The sequence below is a fragment of the Borostomias antarcticus genome (genome assembly GCF_949987555.1).
Source record: "Borostomias antarcticus genome assembly, chromosome: 19".
NCBI lineage: Eukaryota > Metazoa > Chordata > Actinopteri > Stomiiformes > Stomiidae > Borostomias > Borostomias antarcticus.
Genome location: NC_140252.1, coordinates 1,627,864 through 1,643,527, shown reverse-complemented (window position 1 = coordinate 1,643,527; position 15,664 = coordinate 1,627,864). Strand labels below are relative to the sequence as shown.

General features: G+C 44.4%; 2 protein-coding genes across 2 annotated transcripts in view; both read right to left on the bottom strand.

Moving 5' to 3' along the window:
* Positions 1–8,946, bottom strand: part of LOC311321555 (GTPase IMAP family member 8-like) — a gene marked incomplete at both ends in the record, with an annotated part of 50,720 nt that extends 41,774 nt beyond the window's left edge. The window contains one exon of the mRNA XM_084453550.1: positions 8,943–8,946. Coding sequence (XP_084309676.1) covers positions 8,943–8,946 — 4 coding nt within the window. The remainder of the gene's footprint in view (positions 1–8,942) is intronic.
* Positions 8,947–12,858: 3,912 nt separating this feature from the next.
* LOC311321554 (microfibril-associated glycoprotein 4-like) overlaps positions 12,859–15,664 on the bottom strand; it is a gene marked incomplete at both ends in the record, with an annotated part of 25,418 nt that continues 22,612 nt past the window's right edge. The window contains one exon of the mRNA XM_084453549.1: positions 12,859–13,101. Within this exon, the coding sequence (XP_084309675.1) occupies positions 12,859–13,101 (243 nt within the window). The remainder of the gene's footprint in view (positions 13,102–15,664) is intronic.

The following is a 15,664-nucleotide window of genomic DNA, read 5'->3' as shown; positions in this document are numbered from 1 at the left end:
TTTTTAGATGTAATTTCTCCATCAGGCCGTGCATTACTCAGTAATGTGGGATAGTTAATCAAAAATTAGCAAGATTGTGGAGTTTAAGATTCAAAAGTTTTTAAAAGCGAGTGGGAGGTGGAGGGAAACACAACTACTCCTCAGCCACCATTACCGGAAGTCACCGGCATGCTGAGATCCAGTAATACTAAGACTGAAATTCTGCCTAAAGGAATTATCTGAAGGAATTATTTATGAGAATAAATAAATACAGGAATTATTTATGAAAATAAATAAATGAATAAATTGTTTAGCGATGACAGATCCAATTGATTATGATTCCCGGTTGGACTGTGCAACATATTTGAGGGGTTATTTTGCAATTTTGGATTGGTCAATTTCAAAGCATTTCTCGAGTTTCACCTTTCTGCCATTAGGATCGCAGTTTCTCATTTCGCCAGAAATGTGCGTACGCATGGGTCAGTGTGTGCTTGGGTCAGAGTGTGCTTGGGTCAGAGTGTGCATGGGTCAGAGGGTGCTTGGGTCAGAGTGTGCATGGGTCAGAGTGTGCTTGGAGGTGAGCACATTCTCCGCCATTCTCCCGTAAAGTTTGTTTTTTATAAATCCCGAAGTTTGCTCAGGAGTGGCGTACGCATTCTTTTGTGCGTACGCAAGCTTTCTAAATGAGGCCCCAGGCCAGGAGCAGGGAGAGCAGCAGGAGAGGGGTCATCCTGTCACAGCACAGCAGGGGGTCTGCGCTGGATCGTAGGGAACATGACATAGGCCTACTATGTAACCTGTTTCAACAGTGGAAATAAACATACATGAATCAGAGCAAGAGTCGTTCAATTCCATTTTAATTTTAATTTACTTAATGCATATTGTTGAAGAGTAGGCTATTCGACCTTTCAATCTCAAAGTGATGGCTTATTTATGTAAATTCTCTGCCACGGCTTATTAGGTGGGCTAGCTTGCAAAAGCTAGCCCAACTTGTGATATTCCCACTATTTCTTTCTTTATTAGGTGGGCTAGCTTGTAAAAGCTAGCCCAACTTGTGATATTCCCACTATTTCTTTCTTTCTTTCTTTATTATTCTCCCCGTTTTTTGTCTCCTTTATAACTTCTTCATACTTTGTGCTAGAAACTTCATTCAAACTTTAAAATGTTCACGATGTTTAGCTCTTTAACGGATGTATTAAGATTTTTGATATTTTTTATAGTTTTTTAGTAATTTAACTTTTAATAGTCATTTTTGTGCCATTGAAACTGCTGGTGGAATGTTCAGTATCATTATGTTTTTAGAGTGGTGGCAGCTGTTGCTTTGAAAATATTTACACATTTTGTAAACTGCTGGCACTCCTACAGTTTTGAAAGCTCACACACGTATTATACATAAAAACTTTCACACAACTGTGCTGATTCGTACAATTTAAGTATCTAAGCCGTGTGACTTATAATTTTCGCTGTATGACGATTTGTTTGGCAACTGTGCTCTCCATTGAAACGTATGGGCCCACACTCTACCTATTGAGCTGCTAATTTTGCATTTTTACCCTTTTTCTAACTCGTCGCCATGCCTACAGTTTTTAAGCTACACGGACATATAATAGCCTAAAATGTTCAGCATTTTCTCAGGATTCATACGGTGTCAAAATCTAGGCTGTGACCTTTATACTTTTTGAGAGAGAGCTGTCTGAAGCCAACATGCCTTTCCATTGAAGTGAATGAGAGGATGCTCAGTGTCAGTTGGGATTTGAATTTGGGGACACGTGCATGCTCTCTGTACAGGCACCCTTTATTGACTACTGTGGTAGCATTCATATTCCTTCCTTCCTTCCTTCCATCCTTCCTTCCTTTCCTTCCTTCCTTCTTTCCTTCCTTCCCTCCTTCCATCCTTCCTTCCTTCCATCCTTCCTTCCTTCCATTCCTTCCTTCTTGCTTTCTTTCCTTCCTTCCATCCTTCCTTCCCTTCCTTCTTTCTTTCTTTCCTTACTTCCTTCCTTCCTTCCTTCCATCCTTCCTTCCTTCCTTCCTTCCATCCTTTCTTCCTTCCTTCCTTCCTTCCTTCCTTCCCTTCCTTCCATCCTTCCTTCTTTCCTTCCTTCCTTCCTTCCATCCTTCCTTCCATCCTTCCTTCCATCCTTCCCTTCCCTTCCATCCTTCCTTCCTTCCTTCTTTCTTTCCTAACTTCCATCCTTCCTTCCATCCATCCTTCCTTCCCTTCCTTCCATCCTTCTTTCTTTCCTTCCTTCCTTCCATCCTTCCTTCCTCCTTTCTTTCCTTCCTTCCTTCCTCCTTTCTTTCCTTCCTAACTTCCATCCTTCCATCCATTCTTCCTTCCTTCCCTTCCTTCTTTCTTCCTTTCCTTCGATCCTTCATTCCTTTCCTTTCCTTCCTTCCATCCTTCCTTCCTTCCCTTACTTCCATCCTTCCTTCCTTCTTTCTTTCTTTCCTTCCTTCCTTCCTTCCTTCCTTTCCTTCCTTTCCTTCCTTTGCTTCCTTCCATCCTTCCTTCCTTCCATCCTTCCTTCCCTTCCATCCTTCTTTCTTTCCTTCCTTCTATCCTTCCTTCCTTTCCTTCCTTCCTTCCATCTTTCCTTCCTTTCCTTCCTTCCATCCTTCCTTTCCTTCCTTCCATCCTTCCTTCCATCCTTCCTTCCTTCCATTCCTTCCTTCCTTCCTTCCTTCTTGCTTTCTTTCTTTCCTTGCTTTCCTTCCTTCCTTCCATCGTTCCTTCCTCCCATCCCTTCCTTCCATCCTTCCTTCCTTCTTTCTTTCTTTCCTTCCTTTCTTCCTTCCTTCCTTCCATCCATTCTTCCTTCCCTTCCTTCCATCCTTCTTTCTTTCCTTCCTTCCATCCTTCCTTTCCTTCCTTCCATCCTTCCATCCTCCTTTCTTTCCTTCCTTCCTTCCATCCTTCCTTCCTTCTTTCTTTCCTTCCTTTCATCCTTCCTTCCTTTCCTTCCTTCCTTCCTTCCTTCCTTCCTTCCTTTCCTTTCTTCCTTCCATCCTTCCTCTCCTTTCTTCCTTCCATCCTTCCTTCCTTTCCTTCCATCCTTCCTTCCTTCCTTCCTTCCATCCTCCTTTCTTTCCTTCCTTCCTTCCATCCTTCCTTCCTCCTTTCTTTCCTTCCTTCCATCCTTCCTTCCTTCCTTCTTTCCTTCCTTTCATCCTTCCTTTCCTTCCTTTCCTTCCTTCCATCCTTCCTTCCATCCTTCTTTCTTTCCTTCCTTCCTTCCTTCCATCCTTCCTCCTTTCTTTCCTTCCTTTCCTTCCTTCCATCCTTCCTTCCATCCTTCTTTCTTTCCTTCCTTTCCTTCCTTTCCTTCCTTTCCTTCCTTCCATCCTTCCTTCCTTTCCATTCTTCCTTCCATCCTTCCTTCCTTCCATCCATCCTTCCTTCCATCCATCCTTCCTTCCCTTCCTTCCATCCTTCTTTCCTTCCTTCCATCCTTCCTCCTTTCTTTCCTTCCTTCCATCCTTCCTTCCTTCTTTCTTTCCTTCCTTTCATTCTTCCTTCCTTTCCTTCCTTTCTTTCCTTCCATCCTTCCTTCCTTTCATCCTTCCTCCCTTCCTTTCCTTCCTTTCCTTCCTTTCCTTCCTTTCCTTCCTTTCCTTCCTTTCCTTCCTTCCATCCTTCCTTCCTTCCCTTCCTTCCTTCTTTCTTTCTTTCCTTCCTTCCTTCCTTCCATTCCTTCCTTTCCTTCTTTCCTTCCTTCCCTCCTTCCATCCTTCCTTCCATCCTTCCATCCTTCCTTCCTTCCATTCCTTCCTTCCTTCTTGCTTTATTTCCTTCCTTCCATCCTTCCTTCCCTTCCTTCTTTCTTTCCTTCCTTCCTTCCTTCCATCCTTTCTTCCTTCCTTCCTTCCATCCTTCCCTTCCTTCCATCCTTCCTTCTTTCCTTCCTTCCATCCTTCCTTCCATCCTTCCCTTCCATCCTTCCTTCCTTCCTTCTTTCTTTCTTTCCTAACTTCCATCCTTCCTTCCATCCATCCTTCCTTCCCTTCCTTCCATCCTTCTTTCTTTCCTTCCTTCCTTCCATCCTTCCTTCCTCCTTTCTTTCCTTCCTTCCTTCCTCCTTTCTTTCCTTCCTTCCTTCCATCCTTCCATCCATTCTTCCTTCCTTCCTTCCTTCCCTTCCTTCTTTCTTCCTTTCCTTCGATCCTTCATTCCTTTCCTTTCCTTCCTTCCATCCTTCCTTCCATCCTTCCTTCCTTCCCTTACTTCCATCCTTCCTTCTTTCTTTCCTTCCTTCCTTCCTTCCTTTCCTTCCTTTCCTTCCTTTGCTTCCTTCCATCCTTCCTTCCCTTCCATCCTTCTTTCTTTCCTTCCTTCTATCCTTCCTTCCTTTCCTTCCTTCCTTCCATCTTTCCTTCCTTTCCTTCCTTCCATCCTTCCTTTCCTTCCTTCCATCCTTCCTTCCATCCTTCCTTCCATTCCTTCCTTCCTTCTTGCTTTCTTTCTTTCCTTGCTTTCCTTCCTTCCCTTCCTTCCTTCCTTCCATCGTTCCTTCCTCCCATCCCTTCCTTCCATCCTTCCTTCCATCCTTCCTTCCTTCCTTCTTTCTTTCTTTCCTTCCTTTCTTCCTTCCTTCCTTCCATCCATTCTTCCTTCCCTTCCTTCCATCCTTCCTTCCATCCTTCCTTTCCTTCCTTCCATCCTTCCATCCTCCTTTCTTTCCTTCCTTCCTTCCATCCTTCCTTCCTTCTTTCTTTCCTTCCTTTCATCCTTCCTTCCTTTCCTTCCTTCCTTCCTTCCATCCTTCCTCTCCTTTCTTCCTTCCATCCTTCCTTCCTTTCCTTCCATCCTTCCTTCCTTCCTTCCATCCTTTCTTTCCTTCCTTCCTTCCATCCTTCCTTCCTCCTTTCTTTCCTTCCTTCCATCCTTCCTTCCTTCCTTCTTTCCTTCCTTTCATCCTTCCTTTCCTTCCTTTCCTTCCTTTCCTTCCTTCCATCCTTCCTTCCATCCTTCTTTCTTTCCTTCCTTCCTTCCATCCTTCCTTCCTCCTTTCTTTCCTTCCTTCCTTTCCTTCCTTCCATCCTTCCTTCCATCCTTCTTTCTTTCCTTCCTTTCCTTCCTTTCCTTCCTTCCATCCTTCCTTCCTTTCCATTCTTCCTTCCATCCTTCCTTCCATCCATCCTTCCATCCATCCTTCCTTCCCTTCCTTCCATCCTTCTTTCCTTCCTTCCATCCTTCCTCCTTTCTTTCCTTCCTTCCATCCTTCCTTCTTTCTTTCCTTCCTTTCATTCTTCCTTCCTTCCTTTCCTTCCTTTCTTTCCTTCCATCCTTCCTTCCTTTCATCCTTCCTCCCTTCCTTTCCTTCCTTTCCTTCCTTTCCTTCCATCCTTCCTTCCCTTCCTTCTTTCTTTCTTTCTTTCCTTCCTTCCTTCCATTCCTTCCTTTCCTTCCTTCCTTCTTTCCTTCCTTCCCTCCTTCCATCCTTCCTTCCATCCTTCCTTCCTTCCATTCCTTCCTTCCTTCTTGCTTTATTTCCTTCCATCCTTCCTTCCCTTCCTTCTTTCTTTCCTTCCTTCCTTCCTTCCTTCCATCCTTTCTTCCTTCCTTCCTTCCTTCCTTCCTTCCATCCTTCCCTTCCTTCCATCCTTCCTTCTTTCCTTCCTTCCTTCCTTCCATCCTTCCTTCCATCCTTCCTTCCATCCTTCCCTTCCATCCTTCCTTCCTTCCTTCTTTCTTTCTTTCCTAACTTCCATCCTTCCTTCCATCCATCCTTCCTTCCCTTCCTTCCATCCTTCTTTCCTTCCTTCCTTCCATCCTTCCTTCTTTCTTTCCTTCCTTCCTTCCTCCTTTCTTTCCTTCCTTCCTTCCATCCTTCCATCCATTCTTCCTTCCTTCCTTCCCTTCCTTCTTTCTTCCTTTCCTTCGATCCTTCATTCCTTTCCTTTCCTTCCTTCCATCCTTCCTTCCATCCTTCCTTCCTTCCCTTACTTCCATCCTTCCTTCCTTCTTTCTTTCCTTCCTTCCTTCCTTCCTTCCTTTCCTTCCTTTCCTTCCTTTGCTTCCTTCCATCCTTCCTTCCTTCCATCCTTCCTTCCCTTCCATCCTTCTTTCTTTCCTTCCTTCTATCCTTCCTTCCTTTCCTTCCTTCCTTCCATCTTTCCTTCCTTTCCTTCCTTCCATCCTTCCTTTCCTTCCTTCCATCCTTCCTTCCATCCTTCCTTCCATTCCTTCCTTCCTTCCTTCTTGCTTTCTTTCTTTCCTTGCTTTCCTTCCTTCCCTTCCTTCCTTCCTTCCATCGTTCCTTCCTCCCATCCCTTCCTTCCATCCTTCCTTCCTTCTTTCTTTCTTTCCTTCCTTTCTTCCTTCCTTCCATCCATTCTTCCTTCCCTTCCTTCCATCCTTCTTTCTTTCCTTCCTTCCATCCTTCCTTTCCTTCCTTCCATCCTTCCATCCTCCTTTCTTTCCTTCCTTCCTTCCATCCTTCCTTCCTACTTTCTTTCCTTCCTTTCATCCTTCCTTCCTTTCCTTCCTTCCTTCCTTCCTTCCTTCCTTTCCTTTCTTCCTTCCATCCTTCCTCTCCTTTCTTCCTTCCATCCTTCCTTCCTTTCCTTCCATCCTTCCTTCCTATCTTCCTTCCATCCTCCTTTCTTTCCTTCCTTCCTTCCATCCTTCCTTCCTCCTTTCTTTCCTTCCTTCGATCCTTCCTTCCTTCTTTCCTTCCTTTCATCCTTCCTTTCCTTCCTTTCCTTCCTTTCCTTCCTTCCATCCTTCCTTCCATCCTTCTTTCTTTCCTTCCTTCCTTCCTTCCATCCTTCCTTCCTCCTTTCTTTCCTTCCTTCCTTCCTTTCCTTCCTTCCATCCTTCCTTCCATCCTTCTTTCTTTCCTTCCTTTCCTTTCCTTCCTTTCCTTCCTTTCCTTCCTTCCATCCTTCCATCCTTTCCATTCTTCCTTCCATCCTTCCTTCCTTCCATCCATCCTTCCATCCATCCTTCCTTCCCTTCCTTCCATCCTTCTTTCCTTCCTTCCATCCTTCCTCCTTTCTTTCCTTCCTTCCATCCTTCCTTCCTTCTTTCCTTCCTTTCATTCTTCCTTCCTTCCTTTCCTTCCTTTCTTTCCTTCCATCCTTCCTTCCTTTCATCCTTCCTCCCTTCCTTTCCTTCCTTTCCTTCCTTTACTTCCTTTCCTTCCTTCCATCCTTCCTTCCCTTCCTTCCTTCTTTCTTTCCTTCCATCCTTCCATCCTTCCTTTCCTTCCATCCTTCCATCCTTCCTTCCATCCTTCCTTCCTTCTTTCTTTCTTTCCTTCCTTTCATCCTTTCCTTCCTTTCATCCTTCCTTCCTTTCATCCTTCCTTCCTTCCTTCCTTTCCTTCCTTCCATCCTTCCTTCCTTCCCTTCCTTCCCTTCCCTTCCTTCCCTTCCTTCCTTCTTTCTTTCCTTCCTTTCATCCTTCCTTCCTTCCTTTCCTTCCTTCCATCCTTCCTTCCTTCCTTCCTTTCCTTCCTTTCCTTCCTTCCATCCTTCCTTCCCTTCCTTCCTTCTTTCTTTCCTTCCTTCCTTCCTTTCATCCTTCCTTTCCTTCCTTCCATCCTTCCTTCCTTTCATCCTTCCTTCCTTTCCTTCATTTCCTTCCTTTCCTTCCTTTCATCCTTCCTTCCTTTCCTTCCATCCTTCCTTCCTTCCTCCTTTCTTTCCTTCCTTCCATCCTTCCTTCTTTTTTTTCCTTCCTTTCATCCTTCCTTCCTTTCCTTCCTTCCATCCTTCCTTCCTTTCCATTCTTCCTTTCATCCTTTCCTTCCATCCTTCCTTCTTTCTTTCCTTCCTTCCTTCCTTTCCTTTCCTTTCCTTTCCTTTCCTTTCCTTCCTTTCCTTCCTTCCATCCTTCCCTTCCTTCCTTCTTTCTTTCCTTCCTTCCATTCCTTCCTTTCCTTCCTTCCTTCCTTCCTTCCTTCCTTCCTTCCTTCCTTCCTTCCTTCCTTCCTTCCTTCCATCCTTCCTTCCTTCCTTCCATCCATCCTTCCTTCCATCCTTCCTTCCATCCTTCCTTTCCTTCCTTCCATCCTTTCTTCCTTCCTTTCTTTCTTTCTTTCTTCCTTCCATATATTCAAAGAAATATTCAGAATGACACTCTTTTTCAGGCTGCAAACTCATTAATATATTTTCTCCTCTTTCAGCTATTGAACGCAATAAAACTATGAGTTATGATGAGTGGTCTTATCTATTTTTGAGTGTAGTACTAGCAGTACTTATAACAAACACCTACTGCAACACCTCCACAGCTACTGCTCCGCCCGGGGTGGGCTATAGACACATGGTCTCCAATGAGGGGTGCATGGGGATGGCCTGGCAATCACTGACCTGCCCCCCACAACCTCTGACCTGAGGGGGCGGAGTCTCGCCACCACGCCACTCTCCACGCCACCGTCCCCACATCTCAGACCCTGAGTTGGGCTAGAGACACATGGTCTTCAGGGCGGGTAGGTGGCCCGGAGAGGGGTACACTGTCCTCAACCAGCTCTGACCTGAGGGGGCAGAGTCTCACCACCATGCCACTATCCACGCCACAGACCCCACAACCCAGCCCCTGAGTGGGGTAGAGACGCACGGTCTTCGCCGGTGGGTGCATGGAGATTGCCTGGTCCATAGTAGTTCTAGCAGTAGCTGTTACATACAGCTGCAGCAGCTAGCCCACCTCACATTTTCTCCAGGAAATGTACTTTCTAGTTATTCATATCGTTTCTAAGACACTTACATTGAGTCACTGTTTATTGATTTTGATTATATGTGTGCAGTTAAAGACAGAATAAAAGGCTTTTCAATAGGTTTTGGAACGCTGGGTGTAAACTGACTACAGTTCCCATGATGCAGACACCCCGTGCTTCCTCACTATGTCAATAGATTAATTTATCTTGTTCTGTCGGTAACGCTTTATTATACAGCCCGTGTCCAACCTGTGTCTTACCAGTGTCTTACCAGTGTCTTACACTGTCTTACCAGTGTCTTACCCATACCGGTTACTTACTGGGTACTTAGAGGTAGTTATGGGGTACTTACCGGGTACTTGCTCCAGGTTGCCTGTTTTAATATCCGTGTTGCTTTTATGGCTCTGTGTGCTACTAACCCTTTTCTGCCTCCCCTCTCCCTAGTGCCTCTCTCTCTCCCTCCTATCTTCTAACCAGGTCCAGTGGATGCCCCACTGTCACCAGCAGACCTCCCGGAGTCCGATAGATACCCCTGTGTCTGCTGTGGATGTCGTAGCATTTAGTTAACACACGCAAACGTACACACAGACATACACCAGTCCACTTCCGGCTTTAGGCCTGGACCTGGGCCCAGTGTAGTTGAGAAAAATGAAGTATTTGCCAAAGCCCAGGTTCGCTCAAAAATAGGTTCAGTCAGATTTATTAAGAAAACAATACGATTGCAAACGGACCTCAAAGTAAAACACAGAGTGGTTCACCGACAGAAGTAATATGAGCTCGCCGGATATCCTCCTTATATCTCCTCAAAGCAAGGATGTGGTGCAACCGATATTTGATTGGCTGAGTTGTCTATACGTCATCGTAATGTGACGGATATCAAACAGTGGTCGAGGGATGAAAACTCACTTTGAATATGGACAAAGAAAACAAAAGGTCTGAGCCAGGACGGGAAGGACAGAAGGTGTGGCCCTTCTGACTTAAACAAAGAGAGGAGGAAGAGCGAGGTAGAGGAGGTGTTTACAATTACAAAAGAGAGAGAAACAAAAGGTTGAGGTGTTTACAATAGCAAAAGGCAGGGGACTGGATGAATAGGTATTGAAAGAAAAGATATGAATCTGAATAGTCTTGAGACTAGGTGTAAAATTCCATGACACCAGTCTCCCTTCCCCTCACCCTAACCCGGGTCCATATACTTTTCCTAACCCCACCCTACCCCCGACCCCTGCCTCTACCTGGACCCAGGCACACTCACACACACACACAGACATACACCAGTCCTGGGCTCAGATCCCCTTCGCCTCACCCTAAACCGGATCTGTATCCTCTTCCTACCCCCTCCCTAAATGGTAAATGGTAAATGGACTGCACTTATATAGCGCTTTTCCACCTTAGCGGCACTCAAAGCGCTTTACAATGGCCTCTCATTCACCCATTCACACACACATTCACACACCAATGGTGGTAGCTGCCATGCAAGGTGCTAACCTGCTCATTGGGAGCAATTTGGGGTTAGGTGTCTTGCTCAAGGACACTTCGACATGTGGACAGTCGGAGCTGGGATTCGAACCACTGACCCTTCGATCACTGAACGACCCACTCTACCAACTGAGCTACAGCCTACCCCAACTCCTACCTCTATCTGGGCCCAGGTACATTCACGAACACACAGACATACACCAGTGTTTGCCATGTCTCTCCCATGATGTTTTTAGCCTCTCTTACTCTGAAAATGTAATTTATTGCTTTATAAATGGTCTTTGCCATTAGACAAACATACTCCAGGAGCTTGCTCAATTGCCTTGTTGAGAGGGGTCAGGGAAGAATTTTTACAGCTCACTTTTCTGGCCCCCGGGTGATACTGGTTTCTTGCTTCCCTCTGGAATATGTAGGGGTGGGTCGTATGCCCACCTCCCTTGTTCTCTGTAAAGCACATTGTGTTGCCTCTGTGTATGAAATGTGCTAAACAAATAAAGTTTTGATTGATTGATTGATACTTACATGTAAGTACTCCGTACCTACCTGTAAATACCTACACTCCTGTGCACGCCATGTAAGTACCCGGTAAGTAACCCGTACCTACATGTAAGTAGCCTACCCGGTAAGTACCCCGTACCTACATGTAAGTACCCGGTAAGTACCCCGTACCTACATGTAAGTACCCAGTAAGACACGGATGAGACACTGGTAAGACACGGGTAAGACACAGGCTGTATTATAAAGCGTTACCGTTCTGTCCTGCAAATTTGGTCAGATTTGTCACGTTCTATTGTCCACCCTACCATTGTACACAATAGTAGCTAGCTAGCTTGCTTGCTAATATTAGTCAAACCGAGCTCATTCAGATGGAACTTGCCAAACAGAAAACGTCCACTAGCCATGATGCGATTTAGCAGTTAGTTCAGGTGCAAAGCATCTGAGCGTCAAGAGACTAACAAGCTGAACACATCTGCACGCAGAGTGAACAGTCATCATGTATTGCAAACATAAAGGCAGCAGTAAGAAAAGAGGAGAGAAAGGAACAGGATGAGAAGGTAGCAAAGCTGCTGGTCAAAGCTACCAGTCTGCTGGTCAGTTTTGAGTGATCTGGCGCGCTACTGGGAAAATAGCAGGCTAGTGCTGATGATTTCTGTCACAGGCAGCATACACCACAATCCCTCTCCTCCCCTAATAGGTCTTATTTAATTTCTACTTGACTATTATCTTGATCCAGCATGCTAAATTTGAGCAATATGATGATTATATGGCTTAAAGATAGGCTACAATATGCACAGTGCACTGGCTACTCCTATCATGGTACAGTACTCCTACACATACAGTAACTTCAGTTTTACAAGATGCCACAGTGCACTGGCTCCTGCATCAATAGCAGAGCAATGCAATACAGTGCTCCTTCAATGGGTTACCACTTTATATTACAGCAAGCATACTGTAGCTATACAGCCCTTTACAACATGGGACATTAGGCCGATATCTAGCTCTACAGAACCTTACAACATACAGCAGTAGTTTTATACCCACTGTAGCTGTATACAAGTACTTTACAACACAGCACACCTATAGATGTACAGCACTTTAAACATACAACAGTAGTCATAGCTACTGTATACAAGTACTTTACAACACAGCACAAAGACCTATACCTAGCTGTACAGCACTTTACAACAACCTAGAACAGTTTGGCCTACAGTACTGTATACCTAGCAGCACAGTAGGCCTATATTTAGATATACAGGACTTTACAACACAGCACGTTAGGCCTACTGTAGCTAGATAACACTTTTCAAAACAGCAAGCAAAATAATCTACAATTATTATTATTAATTATTATTACTATCATTATTGTTATTATTCTTATTATTAGATCACTGATGAAGAGGAGGTTCACCCAGGAACTCTGATTACCCAGACACATCACTGCTAGTCGTGTAATCAACCAGTATCGCTCTCAACCTCGACATTGTTTAACCAGGTTAGAATCTAAGTTCTGAGAGAAATATGCACTGTATTCTGTCTTCAATTTTAGGTGTTTTTGTCAAAGAAAGCAGTACAGAATCATTTCATAAAGTCTATCCCCATTATGGACTTACTTGTTTTCTCTAAATTACTGTGTCAAATCCAGAAATCACTAACTAGCTACTCTGATGAAGTGGAATCGGATCACTGACTATTTAAAAGCGTCTGCCTCAGTAACGTCTACCATGACGTCAAGGGGAGATGTAGAGTGACGACGCGCCCTCTAGTGGTTCTAAATAACATATTTTGGGCTGGATTGAGTTATTATTCACATCGTTTGTAAGACACTTACATTGAGTCACTGTTTATCAATTTTGATTATATATGTGCAGTTAAAAACAGAATAAAAGGCTTTACAATAGGTTTTGGAACGCTGGGTGTAAACCATGGATGTATTAATTTGCACTGTCATTTTCTTTGCACTGTCCCGTCTTGTCCTTGCACCCTGTCTAATGTTGTGTACCCATCAGTGTTATGCACCAGGTGACCAGAACAAATTCCTACTTCCAAGTATGTGTAAAAACTACCTGGTAATAATCTGATTCATTCATAGACGGTGGTCTAAATTTAACGATTCACACACAATGAAGGTTTATGCATTTTATTTTCACTGTCGCAGAATGACAAGACACAGGTGGTCAATGTGGGAGCAGGGAATGTATCCGTCTTCCTGTAATCATCTGGAATATTAGATGGCATTGACCCTTCAGTCCTCCTCTCCCTCCTCATCTTCCTCTCCCACGCTGTCTGTTCCCACCTCTTCGTAATCCTTCTCCAGGGCGGCCATGTCTTCTCTGGCCTCAGAGAACTCTCCCTCCTCCATGCCCTCTCCCACGTACCAGTGCCCGAAGGCCCTCTTGGCGTACATCAGGTCAAACTTGTGGTCCAGCCTGGCCAAGGCCTCAGCGATGGCGGTGGTGTTGCTCAGCATGCACACAGCTCTCTGGACCTTGGACAGGTCAAAAGGAAAAGGTTTATCAAAAAGTGATTCCACAGACAATGAGGACCGAGGTGTTGGACAGGATTCACCATGGGCATCAAGGACTAAACAAATGCAGAGAGAGATACATATTGAATGTTTCATTTAAAATCCATTGTGGTAGTGTACAGAGCCAAAATGATTAATTGTGTCAATGTCCAAATATTTATGGACCTAACTGTATACCAATGGCTCTTGCCCCAATGAACACAACACTGTTGCATTCTCCCAGTCCTTCATGCTTTCAACGGGGCGTGAAACTTCAGTATTGGTTGGTGGAAGACAGAAGAAGACTGCCTGGGAAACAACGAAAGCTCCCCATTGGTCAATGATGCTTTCAATGAATCGCAATGCCAAGTGAGTTCAGTGAAGAATCAGTGTTACTGCTAGAGAGATGTGTGGTGCTGATATATCACCCAACCAGTGAGTAGCAAGGACATAAATGATGCCAGGAAAGAGCTCTCCACACAAGTCTGGAACTAGAGAACATTCTTCCAACAGGTGGCACTCAAGCAGAACATGAAGAGCATGTGCTACGTAATTTGACCTTGACCTTGATCCTTGGTTCTGGCATTCTTGTATCACTGAATGAGTGTGCATCCTCAATTTTGTTGGACATGACACCTTAAATGTTTTTCTACACTGGTTCCAAAATTAAACATGTTTGAAAATTCAAAGTTGAGTCTGACTTACCCCCACATCTGAGTATTACCTATAGAAATGTCATCCTTTTCTGCGATTCAAGATGTCAGTGCTCTTATTTTGCCAAAAATATATAATAATCTGCAAGAGGACAAAGACAGACATCTGGGTCAGAGACTGTCATTACAAATAGATTCACATAACCTCATCCACAGTATTGTCCGTCATTGATTTTGCTTGTGTGTTTTCAAGTACTGTAAAGAAAACACAGGTGATGCTAAAGGTATACTGTGTGCCTATATTCTCTCTCTCACCTTTGCACTGGTTGGGCTTTTGCAGTCTCAGTTTCTCTATAAGGGTCCTATTCTCCTCCTGCGTCTTCTTTTTCTGTTTTTCCTTTCTATCTTTCCCCTCTTTCTGTTTCTCTTTCTCCTCTTTCCAGGCCTGCTTCCTCTCCCCCTCTTCTTTGCACTTGTTCATGTCCTCGGTCTTCTCCCGGCACTTGTCTACAGCCATCTTCTCTTTCTGCTTTTCCATTTCCTTTTCTTTCTGCTTTCTATCTTTCTCCTCTTTCTCTTTCTCCTCCTCTCTTTCTCCTCCTTTCTCTTACACATTTTGTAAACTGCTGGCACTCCTACAGTTTTGAAAGCTCACACACTTATTATACATCAAAACTTTCACACAACTGTGCTGATTCGTACAATGTAAGTATCTTAGCCGTGTGACTTATAATTTTCGCTGTATGACGATTTGTTTGGCAACTGCGCTCTCCATTGAAACGTATGGGCCCACACTCTACCTTTTGAGCTGCTAATTTTGCATTTTTACCCTTTTTCTAACTCGTCGCCATGCCTACAGTTTTTAAGCTACACAGACATATCATAGCCTAAAATGTTCAGCATTTTCTCAGGATTCCTACGGTGTCAATATCTAGGCTGTGACCTTTATACTTTTTGAGAGAGAGCTGTCTGAATCCAACATGCCTTTCCATTGAAGTGAATGAGAGGATGCTCACAGTGTCAGTTGGGATTTGAATTTGGGGACACGTGCAGGCTCTCTGTACAGGCACCCTTTAATGACTACAGTGGTAGCATTCATATTCATTTCTTCCTTCCTTCCTTCCTTCCTTCCTTCCTTCCTTCCTTCCTTCCTTCCTTCCTTCTGTCCTTCCTTCTTTCCTTCCTTCCTTCCTTCCTTCCTTCCTTCCTTCCTTCCATCCATCCTTCCTTCCGCCTTCCTTCCTTCCATCCTTCCATCCTTCCATCCTTCCATCCTTCCATCCTTCCATCCTTCCTTCCCTCCTTCCATTCCTTCCTTCTTGCTTTCTTTTCTTCCTTCCTTCCATCCTTCCTTCCATCCTTCCTTCCCTTCCTTCCTTCCTTCCTTCCATCCTTCCATCCTTCCATCCTTCCATCCTTCTCTCTTTCCTTCCTTCCTTCCATCCTTCCTTCCATCCTTCCTTCTTTCCTTCCATCCTTCCTTCCATTCCTTCCTTCTTGCTTTCTTTCCTTCCTTCCTTCCATCCTTCCTTCCATCCATCCATCCATCCATCCATCCTTCCTTCCCTTCCTTCCATTCTTCCTTCCTTCCTTCCTTCCTTCCATCCTTCCCTTCCTTCCATCCTTCCTTCTTTCCTTCCATCCTTCCATCCTTCCTTCCTTCCTCTTTTCTTTCCTTCCTTCCATCCTTCCTTCCTTCCATCCTTCCCTTCCTTCCTTCCTTCTCTTTCTTTCTTTCTTTCTTTCTTTCTTTCTTTCTTTCTTTCTTTCTTTCTTTCTTTCTTTCTTTCTTTCTTTCTTTCTTTCTTTCCTTCCATCCTTCCATCCTTCCTTCTTTCCTTCCTTCCTTCCATCCTTCCTTTCCTTCCTTCCATCCGTCCATCCGTCCTTCC